This window comes from Acanthochromis polyacanthus, chromosome 11 (assembly GCF_021347895.1).
Source record: "Acanthochromis polyacanthus isolate Apoly-LR-REF ecotype Palm Island chromosome 11, KAUST_Apoly_ChrSc, whole genome shotgun sequence".
Lineage (NCBI taxonomy): Eukaryota > Metazoa > Chordata > Actinopteri > Pomacentridae > Acanthochromis > Acanthochromis polyacanthus.
Genome location: NC_067123.1, coordinates 39354285 through 39381876, shown reverse-complemented (window position 1 = coordinate 39381876; position 27592 = coordinate 39354285). Strand labels below are relative to the sequence as shown.

Sequence of the window (27592 nt, the reverse complement as noted above, 5' to 3'; positions counted from 1 at the left end):
CCGTCCAGCCGAACAGGATTGTGACCGACATGAGTATGATGTAACAATAGCCAAACTCTAGTCTTTTGGGGGGGGGGGGGGCGGGGGGGGGAGACGTGGCGGAGACGGCCCGAATATTTGGATCCATTCGTCTGGTCTCCCGGACGCAAATTTTGCACACTGCCTTCGTTTTGTCTTCAGTTAAACTGAAGAATTCCCAAACAGCGGAGGTCTTCAGCATCTTGTCTTGTGTTTATGCAACCAAGTGAAGCGTGACGTCAGAGTCGGCAGCCACCCGGTCATTTGGGTGGTGGTAAGAAACACGAATGGATGAGCCAAGATGAGCCGACGTGGGGCGAAGGTTACGGGAAGAGACGAGCTCCGAATATTCCTATTTTCGTCTGGGGGGAGGAGGAGGTGATCACATAGACATATGTGTATATGTTTATGTGATCACAGGATGGGATGAGCCGATGTGGGCCGAAGGCGGAGGGAAGACAATAACGCCACATATTCGTTCCGCCCGGTAACGTCCGACTGGGTGGGGCGAATATTCGGATACCAAAATTAATATCCGGATACCGCCGTAGCGAACGAATATTTGGATATTCGGGTCCAGCCCTAGTGTTTTCATTTTAAAAAAAACAGCAAAAGTATTCAGATCTCACAATTTGTATTTGTATACCACCACAACGACCAAACGAACAAATATTTGGATATTCGGGATATTCGGGTCCAGCCCTAGTTTTATCGCCATATCAACACTAGAGACTTACATATGACTTATTGTGTCCTATATCTGTATCAGAATAAGCTTTATCGGCCAAGTAAGAGGGGGAATCCAGTGTTTTCTTTAATGTTAACTCTTTAAAAGACACTCATTGAAATTCAAAGTTTCAATCTTAGAGTGTTGTTGGAGGACATAAGACTTTTTTACTTTTATGACATTTTTCAAAAATTGTAATTTTAATGTTGAAATTCAACATCAGTGAAGTTACTATATATGGTTCCTTGTCCTTTAGTGGTTAAAAAAATTACAAAATTCCAAGAAATATATGTATCATCACTTAGCACAATGACTCAATGGGGAAACGCCATAAGTCGAGGACGTCGTAAACCGAGGACCTCCTGTACTCCTAAAACAACCAAAGATTCGTCGTGTACGTGACGTGAAATCTAAAGTAGCAAATTTTCATTTTCTTTAAATGATCAAATCAGTTCACTCGTTATCAGAACTGCCCATCATCGCCTGCTTTTCTTTGATGCCATCCACCCAGATAGCAAACTATGGGTGAATCAATGTTGAATCTATGTCGAGACCTAACGTCGAAATTATACAGAAAGCGCAAGGTTGATAAAATGTTGAGTCAACGTTTGCTTACATAGATTACATGTTTGCAAACATAGATTCAACATTAATTAAACATTGACCTGTCAAACATTATAATTAAACCAAAATACAATGTAGATTCAATGGCATCTTTTAAACACAAACTTCAATGTTGACAAAATGTTGTTGAATCAACGTTGATCCATCCATCAGTCTTCAACCGTAACCACAATTCAACCTTCTTAACCTTAATTCAACATTGATTTAACATCTTTTGCTATCTTGGTAAAGTGTGATTTATGGTTGAAAAGCAAACGTTGACTCAACATTTTATCAACCTTGCGCTTTCTGTATAATTTCAACGTTAGATCTCAACATAGATTCAACATTGATTCACCCATAGTTTGCTATCTGGGCAGTTAGGCCATTTCGGTAAACATTAATGCCTTGGCTGTCATTTAGAGCTGTCAGTGTGCAAAATCAATTAGTGCAGCTTTAACTCGGCATCTTTTAAGAGGAGAAAAACACAAGAGACTGGTGAGACAGCACCGAGGGAGGCGGGGTCGGAGAGACTGAGAGAGCAGATTTGTGCTCGAAAATGTGTTGCGTTTTAAGTGGCGTCTTGGTTTAACTGCTGCTTAAGGACTAATAAAGCTGAATTACTGCGCCACGGGGACCCAGGTGGGAGAGGACAGGCAGCGATGACGCAGAGGGAGCGACTGTAATGATGAAGGAATTATTGAGTGGAGGAGGAATTAACAGACAATGGGAGGATGGGGAGGAAGGGGAGTTCAGTTTTTTTAGCAAACAGAGTAGTGGGGGGAGACGAGTAAGGTGATCAGCTGGGCAGAGGAGAGGAAACCACACGTGGACGCACATTCACCTGCACATGAATGCTGACACGCAAAGCAAGCGAGTGTGGAAGGAAGGGTGGCGTTGTGGGACGTGGCGACAATAAGTCCTGACAGCTCTCCGTGGCCGACCCTCGCCTGTCTGCTGCCATCGCTCTGGGTGCTGGGTGTGTGTTTCCCTGCGTCCATGTGCGTGTCTTTGTGCGTATGAGGTGACACACGGCTCTGTGACGGTGATGCAAAGTGAAGTCCGGAGTCTGACTCACCTCCGCTCCAGTGGCGGATGCTCAGAGCTGACACCGAACACTGAGGGAGTCCTGCTCGCTACTCACGGCTCGTCGGGGTAATACCTTCACCCGTCCATCCGTTCAGCCTCCGTCCTGACTCCGTTAGTGTGTGGAGCGTTTTATGAAACATCTCGGGTGAGCCCAGATTCCCCTGAGCCTCTGGAGGTTTCCGTTTGGTACATGATGTCTCTCAGAGTGCAAAGACGAGCCGGGTCAGTATATAATGGCGGGACCTTTTGTATCATCGTTGACATGGGATATATCTGCATACATTTTTGTTAAAAGTTAAAAAAAACTAATGTTTTTATGTTCATTGTGATCATGTCTTTTCAAATTCCATCATTATTTATTATGGAAACAATCACTTATTAATAAAAAATGACTGGATATCACTAAAATGTCAACTAAATAACCTTTCAAATTTAACACAAACCACCTTCTAATGAGCTAAACAATAATAAAATGAGCTGATTCACAAATAGTTTGGATTTTGTTTTTTTTATTAAGTTGGGGTAATCATGATCGATATTTCTTTTTTGGCAATCTATGACATTTTATGTGGAAAATAACAAATAAAATCATATTCAGCTGAGTTCCCCGTTCCAAAAACACCTCTCCAGGAAGTGTGTTAATTCCAGATCACATGACCTGCTCCACATGATGTCATTTCCTCCTGAAGAAAAGACTGGCCAGACTTCAAGGCTTTCTGACTTATTTAACATAAAGTAGTCAACAGGTTTACTACAAGATCTTTAACATTTTACTCAGTTGTATGTATAATATTTAGAAGAATCTTTCTCTAAATACCATGTGGTGTTTGGTTATAGTCGGCCATGTTGATTTTAGACCTGAAAACAGCAAAAATGTGGACTATGATACAAAAAGTCCCACAGTTATATATTGACTCAAAGCAAATGGCTTATTTTTGGCAATTTTAAAAGTCACATGTAGGATAAATAGATTTTGATGAAATATCACAAATATGAGCTCAGATTTGGTCAATTTTTAAGATGAAACGACATCAAAGATGATTCCTTCAAGGATCATGAGGAAAGTTAGAAATTCTTCTCACTGTTTTTTACGTTTTCCGACATTTTGGCATTTTTTTTTATAGGAAACATCTTTGAATGAATTTTCAATCAAGGTTCTGGGGTTCAGATGCGAACACATGGACTCTGCGCTTGAGAGCTGTCGGTGCTTCACTTTATGGCTGCTCTTCATGTTTGTAAGATGTTTCCATCTTTTATTACGTCTGACATTAGACATTATTAATCCTTAGAGGTAAGTTCCGTGTCATGTGTCTTTTGATTTCGTTCTCTATCGCTTTATCCTCAGGAGGCTTCGATAGTGTTGAAGCGGCTTTAAGCAACGTTTCCCTCAAAGGTGCAGTCTTCATTCTGGAGGGTAGAAGTTGTTTTTACAGTTGGAGATGAAGGTCAGCGTCTTGTTGGAGCTCACATGGTTCTGCTCATGTTGCTTGGTGGTGGCTTCTCAGCAGTGCAGGCAGAACATGGCGGCATCTTCGATAATATGATTTTATCTTTCTTCTTAATGTGAGATCCAGTGAAGCATTTTCACACCCAGGGGGAGAAAATGTAGTAAATTCGACTTTACAAGTTGATGTTCCAGCCGGATGTTCCTTAAGGCAAACTCTAATTCTGTTTCTTAAACTCCCAAAAAAAACAGTAAAGCTTTATCCAGGCAAGCAGCTTAAGAGGACTCAGAGTCCACGCTGATGGCTGAGCAATTTGGAGGATTTCTGTTAAACAAAGACAGCTTCCCGGCATGGATTATACTGTTGAGGATGTGTGTGAATGTCCAGGTCCATATTCAGGCTCTGGGAAAAATCAGAATCTGAATTGCCCTACAGCTGCCGACTAAAATTAACTTCATTTTGGATGTAAATTTAGTAGTGTTTGTGGAGACCATCTCCGGTTTTAGCTCCATGAGAGCGGTTTTCCCAGTTTCGCTTTCACAGAGCTCCAACTCATCGTCATTCAACACCTTTTAGATGAGCTGGAACACAAACTGTGAGTCAGGCCGTATCATCCCACATCAGTGTTGGTCCTCACTAGTGCTCTTGTGGCTGAATGGGAGCAAATCCCTGCAGCCAACGTCTGATGAAAAGGCTGAAACCAGAAGGGTGCAGGCCGTTGTAGCAGCAGCTGTATTCATACTTCGGGCTTTTGAATGAAGTGGATTCAGCATAATTTGATTTGGAAGTCAAGATTTTTTAACCCTCTGAAACTCTAAACCAGCTGGAGGGACTGAAAGGCATGTTGTCTTTTAAAAAACACCAAAATGACACCAGTTATTAGAAAGAGAAACTGGAAAAACGGGGGGGGGGGGGGGGGGGGGGGGGGGCATTTTCAAGTTTCCAACGGTCCTTGAACTTCGCATCTGTTATGTTAGCATACAACCAATGTTTATTCTGTCTTCTTTAAACATTCACCAAAAATGTACTCTGTAAAAAATTCTGTAAAAAAGGAAAAATTCTGCTCTCTTTGACGCAACTATTAAGCTATTAGAGACTTAGCTGTGACGAACGGTTACGTAACAAAAATTGAGTGACTTTTCGGTTGAATTGCAGGCTGTGTTTACACAAAGCCAGTTGGAAACAAATATGGAAACTGATAAATAATTAAGTAAGAAGAAATCTGTAGTATGTAGACTCACCCTGACAAAAATGTTGCACATGTCGATTTTTTTTTTCCCAATTTTTGTGAAATTAATAATCAAAACATTGAGTACTTCTCTCTACTTCTAGTCATAATTGCTCTATTTCCAAAGAGGTGCAGGACTTTACATTGCAGTGAATAACGATGAAAAGGCCCAGAAACTGCTCGGGGTTCAGAGAATTATAAGAGATAATGAGGTTATTTTCATGTTAAAACTCTGAAACATCCTCTCTGTCTCTTTCTGCCCTTCAGGTTAAAGATGCTCATGGCCGCCTGTCAATCAAATTATTGACCAATGGCCTCACTGCGTGTATCTGTCACCCTTTTTGACTTGAGAGCAAGATCGCACAATCCATCTGCAAGTGTGTGTGTGTGTGTGTGCATTTGTGTTTGTCTACACGAACACAGCACTTAGCGCTCAGGGCATCCGTCAGTCGGCAGAGGAGGCAAAGTCAATATTTTCGTGTCGGGGCGGGTGCAGGGCTTCCCTGTGTAAGGCGATACCTCAAACACACCTGACTGAAGAGGACAAACACAGCGGAGTGTTTAACAGTTTAGCGAAAGAACGCCAGAGAATCTCAGAGCTTCCTACGTCAGATATGGAAATTCAGATTTTGCCTTTATTCCGTGCAGATTCATCGTTGTGCTGCAGCGTCTCGTACATGTAGCGAGCCGTTCTGGTGTATCAGAGCTGATAAGTGTGCATCCTATGAGCCACCCAGGAGACAAAGCAGTTTAATTACCCAGAGATAACGCAGCGTGACTCACAACAACAGTCGCACATAAAAATTAAAAAGGGCAATAATTTGGCAGCCAGGACGCCAAAAAGGATTGTACAATAACATTTCATAAAAATACAGCTGTTTTCCACAGTCTAAATACATTTGGTAGCCTAAATTATAGATATGATTGTTTGTATTTTTGACTAGATAGATAGATAATTTACAGATTAAAAAAACATTCATTCAACGTTTTTGTTCTGAAAATGTCTGTAGTTTTATATAGTACAGAACCAATACTCATTTTTGTTGTCCTAATTGTATCTAGTTTCAGAAATATATCTGTAGTAAAGCAAACGGGAAACCTTTGTGAAATTACAGTAAATTATGATGGGTCTTTTTATATTTAAAAAAATTACCAGAATTTTACCATTACTTAAAAGTTCAGTGTTTAAATGGTCATTTCTAATAGTAATCCAAATTCACAGCTTGTGTAATTCTATTGATATTTTCTCATTTTGTATATGTATCAAATTAAAAGTAAAAACATCCGTCAAATTACAGTTTTTACAGTTCTCTTTGTAGTGGGACGTTGCAAAGCGTCTTTGACGTGGCTCTGCTGTAAAAAGCACAATTTCAGTCAAAATCATTCATTCATGGGTTAATTTATTAAGTCCATAAACGTCTTAAAAACACGGCGCTGTCACTGGACTTTTAATGCTTCCTGCTCAATCGACAAGTTGCTGTCAGTTGTTTTTCTAAAGCAGCACATCCAATGCTCACTTCAATTTGCTGCAATTCTGGAGACGGATGCTTGATATTTAGCTAGTTAGCAGTTTTTAGAGCGTTAGCATGTACCAGATTTATGGTCCCTCTTGATTTTACTTACATTTTCACCCAACGTCCCTCCTCCTGTCTAACGTATGAGCCAACTGCAATCACAAGGGCCTGAAAAATACAGCTAGTGGGTCATTACATAATTGATTGAGAGACTTCTGAAGTCCATGGGATATATCTTACATTTTTATTAAAAGTTTTTAAAAAACTCATGTTTTTATGTGCATTGTGATCATGTCTTTACAAATACCATAATTATTTATTATGAAAACAATCACTTATTAATATAAAATGACTGGATATCACTAAAATGTCAGCTAAAGAACCGTCTGAATTTAACACCAACCACCTTCTAATGAGCTAAACAATAATAAAATGAGCTGATTCTGAAATAGTTTGGATTGTTTTCTTTTTATTAAGTTGACATAATCACGACAGATATTTCTTTTTTGGCAATATGTCAAATTTTATGTAGAAAATAAATCACTTTCCACTAAGTTCCTCATTACAAAAACACCTCTCAGGGAAGTGTGTTGATTCCAGATCACATGACCTGCTCATTTTGTTTCCAGTTTGGTATTTTTAAGTCCATTTTGTGGGCCTTTTAAATGTTTTTGTGGTCATTTTGCAATTTTTTTTGGTTGTTATTTTGTGTGTCTGTTGTTATTTTGTGTCTTTATATGATAATTATCTGTCTCACTGAGTCATTTTGTGTTTTTCTGTGGTTATTTTGTGCATTTTTGTGGTCATGTTGTGTCTTTTGTGGCTGTTGTGTGTGTCTTTGCACTCATTTGCTTTCTTTGTAGTCATTTTTAGACTGTTTTGTGGGAATTTTAGGTGTTTTTGTGGTAATTTTGCAACTTTTTTAAGTCATTTTGTGTGTCTCTCTTCATTTTGTATCTTTAAATGATAATTTTGTGTGTCATTGAGTCATTTTGTGTTTTTCTGTGGTCATTGTGTGTCTTTTTATACCTTTTTTTGGTCATTTTGCATTTCTTTGTCAGTTTGACTAAAACAACTGGAAAAAACTGCAGTTCCTCTAATGTCCACTTGAGGCGTAGCTGCTTGGAGGGACAGGTGGGTGTCATGATGGGACGTGTCCTTTGTGGGGTTGGAGCACTTTGGGCACCACTCAAAGGACCAACAACATAATCGGTCGTAATGTTTTGCCTCATTCGTCTCTGTGATTCAAGCCTACATGAATAAACCGTTAAATTTACACAAAAGATGCCATTTAAATGTCATTATGATGAGACAAACATGACTGAGTCTCCTTGTCAGAGGTAATAAGAGATAAACTAACCAGACCGAAGCGACACTCTGTGCTATCAAAGTATGCGAAGAGCAATAGATAAGCTTTACTGCTGCTCCTCATGGTGTTTTTTTTTCTTTTTGTTCTATGAAGGGACAGCGTGTGCCGGGACACACTGCAGCCGCCCCATCACCTTGGAGGGGGTAAGTGGGTTGAGGCAATTAATTAAGAAACGTCTGACGAGAGTTTGGGCTGCTGAAGTCTGCAACGGAGCTAAAACTGAGCTCTCACTGTGTTCTGCAAACTTGGCTTAAATATCTTATTTTTTTGAGCAGAAATCACAAATTTCTGCAAAAATAAAAAGAGTTCTGCAGTGGGTTTCCTACACAGAGAAAAACAAAAGAGATTTTAGCCATTAGCGGGTCAGTTTACGCCTGTAAGATGAGACATTTCTGTTCATAAAGTGGTCAGAAATGACAAGAAAATGCAAAGATGTGAAGACCGATCATAGATGCTGTGTGGCATAGTCACACCCCGGTTCCCTCCCAAGTTAGTGACACTCAGTTTATTGAATTAAACTAAATTCAACTTCCTTTCTCGAGTGTGTAGAGCCACACAGAGCAGAAGAAACAGTAAACATGAGTGCTCTGCACTTAGCCAATTTCCTCTGAGTACCATTTATAAATTGTGAAATAAAACCCCCCAGTTCAGCTTTTAGTTACTTTCCAGGCTGCTTGTCACGCCTAAAATTCATCCACATGGCAGCTTCAGGCTCCCATGTTGAGAAACCTGCAGCAGGAAGACACACACAGAGCCATCGTGATGCAAGTTTAGAGGAGGAAACGAGAAACGAGAGAGTCAGAAAAAGACGAGTCGGACTGAGGCATCACCTTCGTTTTCCATTACTGGCCTGAATCGATCTTTGCTAAAAATAAAAGCAGCAGGACTCCGCTGTGATCGTGTTGCGTTTGCAGATGACCGCACAGGCCAAGTGTCACATCAGATGCGACTTGCATTATCCAACCTGTGTTTATTTATGTGGAAATCGAGCTGCTGTCTGCCAAACTGTGAGTCTATTCTTTACTCTCAGTCAGAGCGGCTCGCTTTGTTTGCTGCCAACTGAAACACAGACGCCAAAACAGCAGCACGCTAACAGACTGACGGCTAACGTTACAGCTCAAATGGTACAAATAAATGTCTGTAGCATGTATAGATTTCTTTACTCCCTGCAGTATTGATGTGCACGTTTGAAATATGACAGTAAACGTGTCTGGCTGATGGTTATCACCAGTTTTCACATTTTCGTGTCATTGAATGTTTCTGTCTAATGTACCATTCAGCTCCTACCCTCAGTAACACAGTAATATTACTGCTCATTGAGCCATCTGATGCTGCATCATGACCACGCTGCAGCAGTAAAATCTGTTAATTAAGGGCTTCTGGGTTGAAACGTGAACAAAATATTCATGATGTTCACTCAGAGGTGACTAAATCCCCAACTTCTTTTATTTTTTTCAGTTTTTACAGGCAACTTTTTTTTCTAAGCTGTGGTTTTCAATAGGAAAGAATGGAATACAGGAAGTCCTCGGTTTACGGCGTCCTCGACCTACGGCGTTTCATTGTTACATTGGAACTAGTTGATGAGCAGAGCGGATGAATACGTTGTTATATCAGACGTCTTTGTTTCCATTCTCTGGTTGTACTCCACCTTGGATTGTGCTACATTCACTAACTTTTTGTCCTTCATTATGGCTCCCAGCGTAAGTCAGACTTCTGATGCTTGGAAGAAAAGGAAAGCCATCTCCATGGAAGTGAAATTAGACAGAGTAAAACGCTGGGAACAGAAACACCGACCAACATGGGTCACGTTGTAGAAACAGGTCAACATATTGTAGTGACCCTCTGTGATGAATGAGTGAGACTTTATCTGGTTCTCTGCTGGTTTATTGAACCTTCACACAGGATACTGTGGGCTGTAGCCAACGCCAGAAAAACTAGAAAAACCCCATAACTTAGCTCCAGAAGAACTAGAAAAACCCCATAACCTAGCTCCAGAATAACTAGAAAACCCCATAACTTAGCTCCAGAAGAACTAGAAAAACCCCATAACTTAGCTCCAGAATAACTAGAAAACCCCATAACTTAGCTCCAGAAGAACTAGAAAAACCCCATAACTTAGCTCCAGAAGAACTAGAAAAACCCCATAACTTAGCTCCAGAATAACTAGAAAAACACCATAACTTAGCTCCAGAATAACTAGAAAACCCCATAACTTAGCTCCAGAAGAACTAGAAAAACCCCATAACTTAGCTCCAGAATAACTAGAAAAAACCATAACTTAGCTCCAGAACAACTAGAAAAACCCCACAACTTAGCTCCAGAAGAACTAGAAAAAACCATAACTTAGCTCCAGAATTAGCCGCCGTTCCCAGCTCTCTCTACTGCTGACTCTCAGCCAATCAGAGGTGAGCTAACTAAACATGACACGTTCACTGACATCAGGTAAATCTGGAACTGAACAATAAACACTGAAACCTCAACAATATCTGTCTGTTACAATATTCTGTTATCTTCTAGTAAAATGATTCATACATGCATGAAAGTCGTTGGTATTCATGACTTTTTGAAGAACTGATTGATACCGTGATGCGTGGAACAGATTTGTTTACATTTTCACCGGAGTTCTGACAGGGCGAAAATCGACTTACATCGAGCCGTAAGAACCAAACTCTGTCAAGGACCCCCTGTAATCCAAAAAATTTATATTCTTCAAATGGTATTTGATTCAGCATCTTTTTCCTATTTTTAAAGCCCTCTGGGGTGTTTTTTGCTCCTGTCATGTGATAATGTTCTATAGATTAATGAAAGCAGCACAACCATGGCAAGAAGTAGAGTGAACTACAAATATGTACATGCAGTATGACATAAAAACAGTGGAGTTTATTTTACAAAAGTTGTATGAACCTAGAGTGTCTACATACCATACATACTTGACTTCCTTCATTTGTCATTTGTTCCATTCTTTTACATTTTGTCTAGGTAAACACTGCCTACAGTTCAGCCAAAAAATCTGCCATTTTTGTCATGTGGCTGTTTGTCACATGTCTTTGCTTTTCAGTTGCACCAAGCAGCACAGAATATTAGTTTTTAAACCCAATTTCATGAGTGTGAATGGTTTGTTTAGGCAACACGTTAAATGGGATGAAATATTGAGATTTTAAGCTTACATTTGGTTAATTTTCCCAAGAAAAGCAAAAATCACACAGTTCAAGGACAGTCAGAAAGTCGGAAATATGAACATTTTGTCTTTTGAATTTTCTTTTCTTTTTTTTTTTTTTTTTACCAGTTTTGGCTTTTTGTTTTTAAAGTTACCATGTTTTTAAAATCCACTGAAGGGTTGTGGGTTCAGAGCATTAAAACAGTTTTAATTAAGTAGATTTCAAAACTACCAACTTTCAGTTTCATCAATAATTAAATGCTGTGACTGTGAACCATTACCACAAGCAAAGAACAAAATACTTTTTTTACTTTTTTCTTTTTTGTCACGCTCTAAATGACAGTTGGTGAAGATGTGAACAAAGCTCCAACCGTGAAGCCTGTTATTAGGCCCTGAGAGACGACAAACAGTTCCACTCGGCTTCACTGTGTCACCTTGTGCTTTTTAACAGTATGTTCGTGGACATCAGCATCTCTTTACACACAAAAAGATGTTTTGATGTCGTCATGTGGGGAGCAACACTTGATACCCTGTCCAGCTGGACGTCACCACATCGGGGCAATTATTGTCAACAAGAGAGCAGCAGCAGTGGAGAAGGCGTGCATTGTCTCTCCATTGTCAAACACTCACTTGGATTTGGATGCAGATCTGCTGGATTGAAAACAGTCGCTGGAAGCTGTTCACCCCATCAAAAGGGCTCAGGGGTTTCTGATGGCAGCAGACAGAGGACGGAGTAAAAGGCAGATAGAAAACCAAACCGGCGTGTTTACTCTCTTTGTGCACCAAGGAAGTGAAGACAACCCGTTATGAATTGCACCAAAGCTTAATTGGTAATGTGGCACCGCTCAGAAGCACCTCTTTTTCTCTCTGTGCAGACATTTGATGCTAAAATGCAACAAACTGTGAGTCAAAGCGGCAGCTGTCACAGAATCTCTTTTACAATTCAAAAAGCATGCTTGGCACCCGTCTCTGCCTTACAGATGTCGTCCTCTTCAAGTTGTGTTTCTGCTCACAGCTGGATCTTCCAACCATGACTAAGCGTTTTCTCTGCGATTTGCTGCAGTGATGCCAATGAGTCGGCACTGCATGCCCCCGTCAAAAGTCATGTTAGACATAAAGATCTCAAATCAGGCTTTTCAAACTGTGGACATAGTTCAATGAGATGTCATGGTCAGTCACCATGTGGAGAATATTCCAGTTTTAATGGGTGGGATTTCAAGGTGCAACCACTGTGAGGAGGGCGTCTGGTTTGGGAACCTCACAATCACAACTCTGTTTCTGCAGATGACGTGGTTTTGTTGGTTTAATTAGATTCTGACCTTCAGCGAGCACTCAGAGCTGGCACTCAATTCAGCGAAGGAGTATCTCAGGATCTTGTACACGAAATGAAGCATAGCATGGACAGAAGGATTGGTGCAGCTTCACCTGGAGAAATGTGGACACTGTCATGGTGAAGAGAGAACTGAGCCAGAAAGAAGTTTACATTCCAACCCTCAACGATTGCCATGAGCTCTGGGTAGTGACTGAAACAATGAGACTGTAGATACAGGTGACCGGAATGGGTTTCCTCTGTAGGGCGGCTGGGCTAAACTTTAGAAATAAGGTGAGGAGCATTCTTTGCATCGAAAGTAGTCAGCTTGGATGAAAGAACACCTGACTGGGTTGCCTTCTTATCGTCTTCGGAGGTTTTCCATCTGCAATGACATCCCCAGAGTAGGGAGAGATTACATATCTCATCAGGCCTAGCAACACCTCAGGATCCCCGAGGAGGAACTCAAAAAGATTATTGGGGAGAAAGGCACCTGGATGGATGGATGGATGGATGGATGGATTACGACATATGCCTACGTTTCAATCTCTTTCTTTTTGGAGTGTAATTCTTCCTTTGAAGGAGCATCAGAAACTCTCCTTGGATGTTTCTTGGGTTTTTCGTCCACATTTTTCACCGTACTCCTAGATGCTGTGGCCTCTTCTGCTCTTAAAAACCAGTCCTTTACTGACTGATATTTCATGCATTGTTAACGGCGCGCCTGCATGAGAATGTCACCACAGACGTAAAACTCTGGTCTACTGTGAAACATGTGTGAGCTCATTTGGCTTGAATGCAACATGTTCACCTCTAACTCCAGATAACAGTCCAGTTTCAGTTCCTTCAGAAGTGTAATATTGTGACTTTTCCTTTCAAGACTGAAAAAATAACAAAATCTTTGGACATTGAGTCATGTGAGAACAAGTTGTCAGCAGAAATATTTATGACATTTCATAGTTTAAGCTTAGATTTAGTCCCAAAAGAATGTTCCATCACAGACGATTACTTTAAAGATCGCCTGGAAGTTGAAGATGCAACAAGATGTCTTTCAAAGTCGCTGAGGAGGCTTAAAGAATTTGATAAAATGTCTTAAAAGAAATAACTCTAAACTGTCAGTTGTCCCTGATTGTGTCAAATCTTGATGTAAGCAATCAAACAGACATATTTAGTCTCTGTCAGCTGCTTCAGATTTTGTTTACGAGGTAAAAAAAATCTTAAATCTGCTGAGAACTGGGTCTCACAGTGGATGAGATCGGCCCGAAGTGAACACTTGCAGCCTTTCAGTGCATCAAACCGCCGACGCCTCGATCCTCTCCTCGCCTCTCTGGCCCTAATTGGAAAGCGTGGAGACGGAGATGCAACTCTGCCTGAAAGCCTGTCTGTGTGACTGTCCTGCTGTCTGAGTGATGACTGCTGAACATCAGCTCTTCTGTAACTGGAGGATAATCGAGTGTAATGACAGACGCCGATGCTTCGGTTAAATGGCACTCCACAGGAAACACACAGGAAACACACAGCTGAGGGAAACAACGGAGCAGTGGAAGAGCGAGCCGTGACGATACAGCGGCGTCACGGAGGAAGAACCGGAGCGGGGATGGAGCGCAACTGAGCAGCTTTTTTAACATGTTGTCATCTTTTCTGCACATCGCCAGACAGGAAGTCAAGGGTGAGACACAAAGGAACAGAGAGAGAGAGCTGTTGACCCATATTTACTGTAACATTTTCCCTCCCCTCCCCGCCTTCCTCTCTCATTGACCTCCCTCTTTTACCCCGGATCTATTTTTAGCAGCAGCCGCTCTCGCTCAGGCCTAATATAAGATGTTCCTCGCAAGAAACACAGCAGGAAATATTCTGCAGGCAGTAAGTTGGAGGGAGGGGCTGGCTGTCCAATCAGTCTGACCGATTTAACAAGCGCCGTCACACTGGTTGTCTCTTGACACTTGCAACACTCGAGTCACTTGTTTTTAAACCGAAATAAGTCAGCTGATGTCTACCCGTCAGGCTCCTCGCTCTGAAGCTGCTCATCCTGGAGCTCTGACTGATTTCTGTTTTGATGATGATGCTAGCTGTGCACTGCTAATGTGTTCATCTTCATTTTCTGAACATGAACCACTATTTTCACTCATTTTGAAGGAGAAAAAAACTGCACTCAGTGTTGTCGTTTTTCTTATTATTGAAACCACAGAGAGCCTGATTGGTTCTTTTCCAATCATAAATGCGTGGGAAAAGCTTCTGACTCTCTCCGTGATTGGGTTTGGATGTCCACAAAGGACACTGGCTGCATTAATATGTACATGTATTATGTTTATGAAGCTAAACTAACATCTTCTCATTTTTAAAATCTCACATCCTGGATCTCTGTTTTTTGTGAGTTGTTTTGTGTGTACAGTACTTACAAAGTGTGATATGTGTCGTTGTCTGGGCTCTATTTCCACCATATTAGATGAGAAATGAAGCAAAAGAGATTCAGACATGAAGCACAAGTGCTGGGAGGCACTGAGCTGTAGCTGGCCTTCACTTGAGATGTGCCATATTTATTGTATAATCATATAGAACCACAATAATGGAAGAATGGAGGACAGGAGAATGCCCTGCAGGGCCAGGTGTAAATGCCTAAACTCAACTGAAGCTCGACCAAAGCAGCAGGAAATATGGAAATAGCTAGAGGCTTATTTGTTGTTGATTCGTGCTGGTAAAGGGTTTTTCTATTTGTACGTGCTTGAGTAGTTTGAGGACAGAAGGCCATTTAAAATACAATAACAATGTTCAGTGTTTTTATCCTGAAGAGAGCAGCTTTCCTCTCCTTTCTTTTATCTTCTCTAAGTGTATATTTTTATTCAGCTTTTCAGCACACAGTTCCTAACAATGCTGCCACTGTCCCAGATCAAGGTAAAAGAAAAAAAAAATCACCCAAAACAGCTGCTTTATGTGCTTTGGGTGTTTGTTGTTCTCCTGCAGATAACTGGAGCTGCATATTCTGTTGTTTCAGCATCAAGTCAACAAAAGAAATGTCTGATAGATTATCATTTACTGTTATTTAAAGGGATTGGACACACCGAAGAGGAAGTTTTGGTGCAAATGAGAAACAGAAATCAGTTCTATCCTGCACAGTGATGTAGTATTAATCATGACTTTGGCTTCCAACAATTAAATGAACATGATCGACTCCGATTTTGATGTTTAAAATGCTCATAGAAAAATCATCCATGTAGATATAATCAGGTAGTTTCAAGTAAATCTGTTATTAGAAAGTCTGATTTCACTATTTTTAACGTCATTTTCGGTCTCAAATCAGCTCAGTTGTCTACAGCACTGCTGTGTCTGGATGGAGACTAGAGGCTTCTCTGTGCTGCTTCTAAGTTTCGTGTACGATTTTATTCAAATTTAACCTCTGATTTCAGGTGAAGATTATTTCAAGTCTTACTTTGATACAGGTTTGTGGGAATGTAGCACAACATGGAAGTAAAAGCAACACTCCGTGAACTTAAATGTGAAAGAAAAATAATATTTCGTCTCTAAAATCTGTGAACATTTATGATAAATACTCAACATGTCACTATTAACTAAAATAAGCCCCATTTTGGCCATCATCAAGCAGTTCTGGTCAGTTGTGTGTAAATCCTTCAGCTACAGGAGGGATGCTCTGTCTGCAGTGTCTTGCAACTGTTGACAATACAAATTACTGACAATTAGTAGACAATTAGTGTTACAGCTACTGATAAAGGTTCCAAACAACTCACACTGCCATTAATATATTCCCAGTAAAAAGTTAAGCTATTTATTTTCGGTGTAGATGCATTTTCCTACAAAACACACCCATGATTCTGGAATGAAATACTTTCTAAATAGGGTTATTCAGGTTTTCTGGTGGAAATTCATGTATTTTTTCGTATTACAAAATATTTCACAGAAAAAGTAAATATTAAAATGTCTGTTATGTCCAACAGTTAGGGAAAGCTGTGATGTCTGTTGCCAGTTGTACAAACTATCTGGTTCGTGTTGTAAAAACACGTCAGCTTCAGCTACCTGAAGAGTCAAACTTTGAACTAGAAACTGACTGAATCGGATCATTGAGCTGCAGCTGCTGCTCTTTGCATGAACCATCCTGGATCGTCGGTTTAGCTGTAACATGATGCAATAGTCAGATGTTTGGTCTGCCGCTGTAAACTCACTTTCCTGCTCCGTCTCCCCAGCGTGCAGTCAGACCTGCCTCTCAGCGTCTGAAGCACACGTTTCCAAAAATGAAAATACCAACCGGGGTTACATAGCGTGCCCAGCGCATAGCTAGCATAATATGCTTTGATCTACTTCTGACATGGCAAATAATAGAGAGAAGCAGAGGGAGGGAGGGAGAGAGACAGCTAGAGGAGATAAGATGAGAGCAAAAACTAACCACAAAGGGGAACACACCCACTTATGAGACCAAAAAAAACAGAGGGATTTATTTTTCTTTTTAGCTCTTCACACCACAATCTTCTCCTCTCACGAAACCTTTATCTTCTTATCGCTCCTCACCGCCGTCCCTCCCCCGACGACTCCCCCACCGTCCGTCCACCAGCTCAATGACAAGCAAAGGTCACACTCTCCCTCCCTTTTATTTATTTCCATGCCTGAGCAGCCTCCGTTTGTTTTCTTAAAGGAGCTGATGAGGCTTTGATGACGCGTTACAAAGACAGAGGGAGGTGATGGCCCTCTGCTGCGATCTGTGTGTGTCTGCATGCATGTGAAGGCATCGGCGGCTGTAATGGGACCTGAAGGCTCACAGAGCAGAGCGGCGACCGGGCTTTTCTTCAGCAGCAGTTTGAACGGAGTCTCCTGGGCCTCAGCGTCTGCACCGGAGACGCTTCTGTAGAAAATATAAAGCTGTGCGAGCGCTCTGCTGTTTCTGTCTCTGTGAGGACCCGTCTTAGACCTTGAGGAGGAGGACATTTTGTTCTGGTCTGCACTTCCTCAGAGGTCGTTTGAGGTTTTAAGGTTTTACTTTTGGTCGAAGCTGAAGCAGATTTCGAATTATTTTCTCTTTGTGCGCAAGGAAATGGAAAGCTTTAGTGCAGCAAAAGGATGAATTATTTTTGGACGTATTTGTGGAAAGGACACCTCAGCTTCAGGCCTTTTGACTGTTATTGCAAGGAGACATGCGTATAATTGTGAAGCGAATTTGAAGGGAACTGTTGAAATTGTAACAAAGAAAATGGTTTGGGCTGAATAAATCAGGCTATGAAGAGTTGGCTACATTAAACATGGCTGCCATAAACAGCGTAGAAGAAGGAGGGAACAAAACAGGCTTTTTGCCAACCACTAAACATTCTCAAAGAAGATCTACAGGAGAAAAATGAAGAAAGGTCTTTAGGAATTGTCTTTAGTTGGTAAAGTTGTAATGATTCCTTCATGTCAGCTACTACTGGCCATATTTCATGCTGAATCTCTAGAATCTCCAGAATCTCTAGAAGTAGAAATAGCTCATCAGTCGTGCCTTAAATGTTCGCTACATCAGAACTTTTATTTTTTATTTTGATGAGGTGTTTCCAGTTGTTCCATTAAAAAAGGCTTTCTGGAAAAGTGGAAGTTATGGAAGTTGCTTCTAATTTTGCCATTAGTGTCAGTCATCCCTTTCTAATGCGATATCCCAAAATGCTCCGAGAAATATCGTACAAACACGACTATGGTTTCAAGTCAGCACGTTCGGAAAACATCACGAGGAGCTCCACGTTAGCAGCTTTCCTATCCGAAACGCCAAACCTTGTCCACCTACCTGCGTGTAGCACTGATTCCCACTAGCCTTTACTTTTTGTTCGTTATTTTACATCCCATCAGCTCAAACACACTCGGTGCTAAGCTAGGTCCTCATTGATAAATAGACAGCATTTAGTATCCAGAGTTTTGTCCAAATTCCAACACTATCAGTATACCGAGCTGCCAAGCCACAAGCCCAACCAACAGATGTAATCAGGTTGGTGTCCTGCAGACTCAAAAAAATCTCCAGCGACACTTTAGAGGAAAGTTTTGAGCATGGATACATTTAGGAGAACCGAGTCCTGAGACGGTCCTGGATTCATTTCTGTGAAAGTTGCCCAGTGGTATATTTTTAGAAGAACGCCTCCCATGTTTTTCTGGGCTTCCTCGTGCCACTGCAATTTTTTTGGCCCATTAAACATGAACATCTGAACCTTCTACCGAGCAATCTCACTGACCTCTGGTTGGCTCCCTGCCCATGAATGTCATAAAATAATCATACAGCTGTTATATCTTCAGTTTATCTGGGGTTGGCAACAGGCAAAACAGGGTATTCCAGGTGTCCCTCTCCCAGGAACATGTTGTAGCTCCTCTTTTAGGACTCTGAGGCGTTCCCAGACCAAAATACAAATGTAATTCGTCCGATGAGTTCTGGGTATCCTCCCAATTGCCCAGAAAACCTCCAAAGGAAGGTGCCCAGGAGGAATCCTATTCACATATTGAAGCACTTCAGCTTCCGACACCAGAAGACATACCTGCAGTAGAGGGATTTACATGTGCCTCTGCTAAAGTAACTGGTCAAAGATGAGTTTAAGCTAGTTTAGCTTGTGAACTCCTACTCTACACAGCATCGCCATCTTGCTTTTTGAAAGCAGAAGTGATGTTTGAAGAAGATGAAGCTGGAGAAGACTAGCAACTTCTCAATCACAAAGTAGCCCAGCCCTAATGCATGACCTTCTTTATAGTCCCATTTTCTCTAAATTGGACACTAAGTGAACATCATGCAGTAGTGAAGGAGACTTGAAACTACTGATTGAGACCGTGGACTTATCAGGAAAATGTTTAATGAAGTAATAGGTCAATGAGAAGTCAGAGCTTTGTTGCATACAGTTCTATACAATCAGACTTCTTTTTGCAAACAAAGCAGACAACCCCTGGTGGCAGTTAGAAAGAATGCAGGTTTAAGGCACTAGCATGGGTTTGCTTTTCAGACTCACAGAGTTGCAGTGTAGGAATATTTGCGGAGCTGGACACTGCAACGCCACTCAGCCAGTTGTTCCTAGTGGTCATTCAGAGTATTGCAATGAAATAAAAATCCTTACAGATCAATATTATACAGGAGACATATTTAAAGTTTCTGACTTACCTTAGAGGTTTCGTATTTGTCAAAAGTAGCTTTTGACGAGCAATTCCTGGGTTGATTTTGTTTTGTTTCGCATTTTTCACTGCAACATAACATTTCGATGTTATGTTGTTGTGTTGCGACTGTACATGCTGTCGATATTTTACTATTTACGTTCTGATTTGTTTAAATTCTTGTCACCTGTGTGTAAACACGGTCTGCAGTTCAGCTGATTTGTTAATTTTTTTTCACATGACAATGCAGCTGACTCACTAACTGCTTCACGGTTGTGCAGAAGAGTGCAGAATTTTTAGTTATTTTTACACAATCGGGTTGGAACAAACAATTTTCTTTTGGTAAATTCTGAAACACGACATCTAGAATAAAGTGATTTTGATTAAATATTACAACTTTAAACTTGGATAATGGAACTGCATGGCACTGATGAGCAGTTCAAGGACCTTCGGAAAGTAGATTATTTCAGATTTTGCATTTTCTTTCTGATATAGCTGTCTTCTTAATGATTTTTGGGGTTTAGAAGGTTCTGAATAGTGTGCTTCACAATGCAGAAGCGAGAGAACATTTCTGGCTCATCCACCATGGTGAGTAATTTTCATCTTTGAGTCTAGTTTCCAGTTCTCCTTAATACAATACAGATCAGCCCTGTTCATGGGGGCTTGGTTAAGAGAAGTTACATGAGTTCAACTTAAGTTTCAATCTTTAAATCCAGTTCTTCTTTAGAGATATTAAATCTGTTGTGTGCAGAATTACAATCCACCACTTTGGACAGACCATAACCATTTCTGGCACAGTTTTGCCTGACAGACTTTGCAGACAATGCAGCGCTGAAAACTAATTTATAGCTTCTTCACTCATGCATAGAGCCTCATTCTGTCTCACACCTGGCTTTAGGAGGGTCAATGTCACAGCTGAAAAAAACACCCACAATATTCAAGATTAACCTCAACACTATAAATACATCTATATACTCCCAGACTGTCTGGAAGTTCAGATTTAATTCTCCTGATTTTGGTGCTGACAGACAAATGAGTAACCTCTGTGGAGCTCCTGAGGTAGGGGGCGCTGTCACTGAAGGACTCAATCGAAAAAAAAAACAACAACAAAAAAAGAAATTATCTCTAAGTTTTAACCTTTACATTAACGCAGGGTTAATGCGTAGGGTGAGGGGGGTCTTCAGAAGCATGCTGGGTAATCATGTGTGTGCTGAATCCAGCACTGACTTTGCAGAATTGACCTACATGTGCAGGAGGAAGCGCACACCTGAGTTTACCGAGCCCCGGTTCTGACTCATCCTGCACGAGCTTCACGAAAGCTTGTGCGTGCGTGTGTGCGTGCGTGTGCGTGCGTGTGTGTGTGTGTGTGTGTAATAACCCGGTGTGCACTGCCTGCGTCTTCAGTTTATTACGTCGCTGCATGACGCACAGTGGAGAGAGGGAGACTGGAGGAGAGAGGAGGGATGGGAGGAAAAGAAGGAAGGGGTGACGAAGGGGGAGGAATTTTCTCCGACACCCAGCATGCAATGACCTTAGTCTGAAGTCAAGGCGGAGGTCTGTCACCCCCTCTCTCCCCCCCTCACCCACTCTGCCTGGCCGGTGTCATCCATGTGGAGACGTCAAGCCGCATCTTATTCCGCTCACATCCCCGCCTGTCCCGCCTCTCCCATCCGCTCCAACACGCACTCACACATTCCAAAAACACGCTCTAAATACATTTTTAAAAAAAACAAAACACCTTAGAAAAGAGGAGAATCAGCTTTGCAGCGCTGCAACTCCCTGCAGGATCATCCTAGAAAAGTAGCGCTGGATTCACCGGTGCCATCTCCGCCTCTAACGCATTCCTCTGTCATTTATCCCCCCCATCCATCCATCCATCATTTCACCCATCCAGCCATCCATCCGTGCACATGGTAGATTTTTTTTTTTAAAAAGCAGCGTCCTTACTGATCGTCCGGGATCCTATGCAGCCCATGTTGTCTTAGAGAAGCTCGGGGAAAATAAAATCCATCCGTCCAGCGGGCATCTCTTCCTCTGCGCTTTCCCCTCTCCTCCGCTGCTGCTTCTTCTTCTTCTTCTTCTCCTCTCTTTTCTCCTCTCTGTCTTCTCCTCTGTCCTCCTCTCCTCCCTGTGTGAACACTGAGGATGTGTGTGTGCGCGCGTCGTCGCCTCCTCTCCTCCCTCCCTCCCTCCCTCTCTCTCTCTCCGCCGTCGTCACTCTCCGGTCTCCCCCATTCATTGCTGCTGTCGCTCTATCCCTCTGCCTCTCTCTCTCTTTTACAGCCAGCACATATGCACCAACACACTGTCTTATGTGTAAATACAGCAGCGAGGCACTGCTGGTGTGTCTTTCTTAAATGCTCTGATTTCTACTCGAGGTTTTTTTAATTTTTATTCCCAGTTGGCTAAATGAATGCAACAGTGTGAGCAGCCACCTGTGACCCTGTAATGGATAGAGCAGCCCTGTGCAATGTCACCTAAATGTCAAAGCCACTTAGTGTAATCAGATTACTTCTACACGGAGCATTTGCACTCATGTTAAATTTAAATAAGTTGTCTTTTTCTTTACAATACCCCAAAGGTGTTTAAGTCAGGTGGCGCGCTTGTGCAGGTTGTAGCCTTTTTCTTCTTCTGTAATGTTAGCGATGCGCTTTGGATTGCTATCATGCTGAAATGTTCACGTTCCTGCAGACTGAGAGTCATCTTATCATCACTCAGCCGCCGCCGTGCTTCACTGTCAGGACTGTGCGTTCACTGTGGTGGTTCTGGTAAAGTTCAGGCCAAAGTTGTTGGACTACATCAGAGCCAAACAAATTTATCTTCTCATCAGCTCCTCATCCGAACAGAGAACGAGCTCCCAATAATCATCAGGTTTCTTTTCTCTTCTTTATCGTGGATATTTCTGCTAAAGAGCGAGCATGTCATTCGCAGAGGTTCTGAGCTGTCCTTCACACTGTCTGAGCTGACGCAGAAACTCTGATTTCCACTGTTCACGTTGATTAATCTGTGGATCATTTTCTGGACGATTCGGTCATCTGTTTGGTCCAGGATGGTGAGAAATGGGGATCAGGGTTTCCTCGAATGTCTTGTCTTGTTCAGAGATCTTCAGTTTATTGTCACAGAGGAGGAAAGAATCCAGAAATATCCCAGTTGAAGAAGCTGCAAACAGGATTTAGACAGTTTTTGTCAAGAAATGAGTCAAATCAATTGTGTTGTTATGAAAATAGTTGATAATCGATTATCCTCTGGTGTCCTTTTGGTCATTTAAGCTTCATTTCTGGAGGTTCTGTGTTGCTTTGTGCTCTGTTGTGTCTCACTTTTTGTCACATTCTGGTGAATTTGCGTCTCTTTATGTCATCAGTTGCAGCTGTTTTGTGTCTTTTGGAATTGTTCTGTGTTATATTCCCTCCTTTGTATGTTTTCACGGCTCTCTAGCTGATCACCAATCTTCTTGTATTCTTTTCAATCCATCTCCAAGTATCACAATCAGATATTTTATTTCCTCTGGCAGTTTTTTTCCATGTAGAGCCATGATGTAGACACAGACTGGCAGAGGCTTAAAACTGAGTGACTACGGTGAGTTTATTATCAGTGACTGAAGAATTTGTAATTTTTCTGTTTCTGATCACAGGTGTATTCACTGTTGTTCCATGCCCAAAAGTAGAAACTCTATGTTTGATGTCGTCTTTCTAAAGTGTTTGTTTGACTCCAAATGGAGACTAGAGGCTTCTACGTGCTCGGCCCGCTAATAGCATCTACTGTCGTCTGAATGTGAGGCGTTTGGGCGGCATCAGTAAATCAGAGTGTCTGTCAGTCAGTAAAGGTGTTCTGGGTACAGTTTTATTGATATTTAGCTTCTCTGTGATTCTGTGTAATCAGATGAAGAACACTATTTTTCAGATTTTGATGCAGAAGGTAGAGCGCTGTTCATTTATTTTTCTGTCTTTATTAAAACAAATGAATAATTGTGACAGATAACTGGATGAAAACCATCATTTGTCATCACTTGTGTGGAAATATTTCAGCTACAGAAAAGATGATATCGACTAAACAACAGGTACACAGTCAGACGAGACGAGTCGACAAAACTAATTAGTCTGATTCAGTCTTTCAGGTTCGAGTTGTTCCAGTCATCAGATGTATTTTTTTCATTTCACTATATTTATTGGTGTAAAACTAAACAGCAGAAGCAGGATAAACTCTAATCCCTGTGAGTGTTGTAGCCTTCTAGCGTGGCCTGCTAAATGAAAGCGAACCTGGCTCTTCTTACGTCGGCCATCATTAAGTGCATCTTCCCTGTCAGTAATATTACAGCGTCGTCTGTAGTATTTTGCAGTCCAGAGGCAGACAGGTTAAGTTAAACCCGTAAATCCACGGCCTGTTCCGTGCTTCGGTTTGCCCCCACACACCGGGTTGATAAACACGGGCATGTTTGGCGTTACGGGATTCATGGGATGATCTCTAGTCAACTGAGAAAGTCACAGAATTGTAAATTATTTATGCTGAAAAACATCTTCAAGTTTCCCTGCCTTCAGCAGCTCACTGCTCTGTTTGTACATCACCTCCAGGCTCTCTGACACTTTCACAAGAACCTCCAGGAGGTTTTCTGCCTGGCGAGATCTCAGTCAGACACGGAGTCGGATTTGAGGTGTTTTTGCACCAAAACAGAGCGTGGGAGGAAGAAGTTTGTAATTGGCCACTCTAAACTGTACAGTATGTGGCATAATAGATTTTTAAATATGGCTATTTTAGGACAAATATTCCACTAAACCTACACCACGTATCAAATCAGTCTTGCCCAAAGTGAGACTGAAGGCTGTGTTTTAGTTTTTTTTCATGAGCTGCTGACCGTCAACGCCACACATTCACCACTCCTCTCTCTTCTCTCTGTGCATCTTTTTGCAGCACAGCTCACACAAATGCAGACGACTGGCCGAGTCAGATAAAGACACAGAGAAAATAATTAATTTCATTTGTAAGTAACCACATGGGAATAGGCAGACCTGAAGCTTCCTTCAGCAGAATGAGTTTGATTGTTCCTGGAAGAGAAGTTAGAGTTAGCATGTGAAATGTGTTTTTCTTTTCAGATTCACCTCCTAACCAAAGTTTATCAAGAAACTGCAGCGACAAACCCGTTTTAAAACAAATGTGTGGAAAAAAATGGGTTAAAATAGAAAAATAATGGAATATATCAGTAAAATTCTGGTGTTTTAGTTTATTTTTACAGTCAAATTACCGTTTGTAATGTTTTTAAGTGGATATATTAGTAGCTTAATAGAGTCAACATCTAAATGTATACTTTTTTTCAGTGATTTTAATGGATGTCATCTGTAATTTTAAAATAGAAAAAACAAGGAACATCTGTAAAATAGCAGTTAAAAAATGATTTACAATTATTCATTCCTTCATATGTATTAAAGTCCTTAAAATATTGGGGATTATCAGGAAAATAATGATGTTTTTGATGATTAAATGCAATGAAAATAGTGTAATTTTACAGCTAGACATTAACAAATAAAAGCAATCCCTATTTGTAAAAAGACAGATTTGTGATGTGAACATTGTTGAAGTTTTTGAGGTGTTTTTGTCGGGTTAATATGTAAATAATACATTTAGCTGTAATTTTACTGTTTTCTGTCATTTAACAAAACAGGAAAATGAGTAAAATACAGTGAACTGATAAAAAAAATACAGCTAATACTCTTAAAAGTGCTCTTTTTGTTCATTTCTTGCTCCAGACTCGTTAAAAACTTTTTCATGGATTCCTCTGCAACCTTCAGATTTAAACCCCTTCATGTCAGCTCCGGCAGCTACACGTTTGCTCATCATTTGCTCTCAGACGCCCCCCGATGAACCGTCAGATGCATCGTTTTTATATTCATCATCGCCGGAGGAGCTGAAAGTTTCATTCCATTCGGGTAAAGGTGAGGCGGTGATGCAGGCTGGATGTGCTGCATGTAAAAGCACACCGCCGTCTGTTTCAGTCTGCAGCTGGGCTTCCCTCTCAGCCCCTCATCCGTCTCTATAACAATGCAGTACAGCTGTTCCCTCCTCCAAACATCACTCGCCTCCCCAGCTGCCTCCCTCCATCTCAAGCCTCTCCCAGTATGAATATGAAAACACAGTGATTGAGCTAAGGAGTGACTCTATTAACTCACATCTCCATTTCAGACGGAGGATACGAGTACGGCCCGGCAGTTCACTATCAGCTCCACGCTCCGTAAATATACAGACGACTGAGCTGCAGAGAATTCTCTCTTTCCATTTATACGGGACACTTTGTTTGAATGTTAAGAAAGCCGCCAATTATTCAGTCACAAACCAAACACACATTTAAAAAATTGGTTGCATTTTAAAAGATAATTACAAGCTGCTTTTATTTTACGCACTGTTAAAAATTCATGTTTTTCTAACAGTTTTTAACTCTAATTTTTATAATAATTTTATTTATTTAGCACCCTGAAGAACAGCGTTCACAAAGTGTTTTACAGTTAAAGCATGCAACACAGAATCAAGCAAGACATAGGAGACAAGTCAAAGCAGTCAATTAAAGTTGTAAAAAATGATAATACACTCAATCATAACAAACAAAGAAGCGAGGCAGTTTTAAAAATTAAAGAATAAGATTGAGAGTTAAAGTTGGAAATTAGAAATTAAAAAATCTGAGAAATAGAGAATTAGAGAGATGACATCACACCAAAGAACCACACAGTTAAAAGTAAAATAAAACAAGAGAGAAGAGCTAAAATAAACAGGATGTAAAACAGAATAAAAGTCTGTAAAAAAAAAAGGGATTTTTAAATTTTTTGAACGATTGACTGTTTACAGATTTACCTGTTTTGTTAAATTGAAGATAGCAACTAGAACAATCCCAAAAGAAGTGATAAATTATATCTTATCCATAAACAAGCGAATCGGAAAACGGCCCAAACTGTAAATTATGTGTGTTTGTAAATATCAGTTCTTAATTTTCCTGCGTTTGATCATTAAATTAGACCACTTTTACTGTATCAGTAAAAAATTGTTACTTTAAAGATTTCTACTGTTATTTGAAAGAAAGGTATGTATATTATGGACTGAAAAATGGTCAAAATAATTTGATGTTATTTACAGATTTTCCAAGTTTTGTTAAATTGCAGATAATATATTGTCATATCACTGCAAAAAATAGACATTTGTATGTTTAATGTCCACATCAAGGCTTTTTTGAATGTATTTAAATCAGTTAAAATGTAATTATTTTGCAGTTTTTAAACACTTTATTATTTGAGCACTTTTTTATGCGTTTCCAGAGGCAGGCGGACGTCCAGAGAGGATTCCAAGTGTTGCAGGAGCTCTAGGAGCAGCTAAACAAGCAGACAGCTTCAGAGCGAATGGCGGCAAAATCCCGCAGGTTGCACACTTTTCTCTGCTGTTTTGATTTTGTTGCTGCAATCCCTGCCTCTGAAATCACACACCAGAGCTTTTTGCTTGATGCAGTTGGATAAAACCTCCAAAACAACTTGGAATGAAACTTCTAAAACAGTCACTGTGTCCAACGAGTGGACAGATTAGGGGAAATGCATAGTAAATTGAAAGTTTTGTCTAACTCAAGAATATTTTCTGTTTCTGACGAGTGTCTGTCCAATCAAATTAGTCTGCCGATAATATCGACCCGCCGACATTATCGGCATGATATCGACATAAAAATGTAATATCGGTCTGTTTTGTTATCGGGTTTTTTTCTGCCTATCATGAAATCTGATAAAATAATGCCTGGATTTCACCAACATTTACCGACTCATAGAAGGAGGGAGGGACAGTGTGAACTGTTGTTTGAGACAGTATTTAAAAAAAGGCACTTTTTCTGTAACTTAATTTGAAATACTTTTCTTATGTTGCACAATGTTTACAATTTGAAAGCCTTATTGCATTTGAGAATGCATCCAATGGGGCATCACTATAAAATGAGGCATGATGTGTTAATTCCACCACAGGAGATCTGTGATGTTACCTAAAATTAGTTAAATAAACCACGGATATCGGTATCGGTTGATATCGGAAT

General features: G+C 40.7%; 1 protein-coding gene across 6 annotated transcripts in view; it reads right to left on the bottom strand.

The window, feature by feature from the left end:
* Positions 1 to 21735, bottom strand: part of fam131ba (family with sequence similarity 131 member Ba) — an 82189-nt gene extending 60454 nt beyond the window's left edge. For 3 of the 6 annotated variants that reach the window (XM_022211403.2, XM_051955248.1, XM_051955249.1), the window contains exon 1: positions 21496 to 21730. In XM_022211403.2, coding sequence (XP_022067095.1) covers positions 21496 to 21523 — 28 coding nt within the window. In that variant the 5' untranslated portion in view covers positions 21524 to 21730. Of the gene's footprint in view, positions 1 to 21495 lie in introns of all 6 variants that reach the window. The other 3 variants (XM_022211402.2, XM_022211404.2, XM_022211408.2) reach the window with 2 other exon arrangements.
* Positions 21736 to 27592: the final 5857 nt, after the last annotated feature.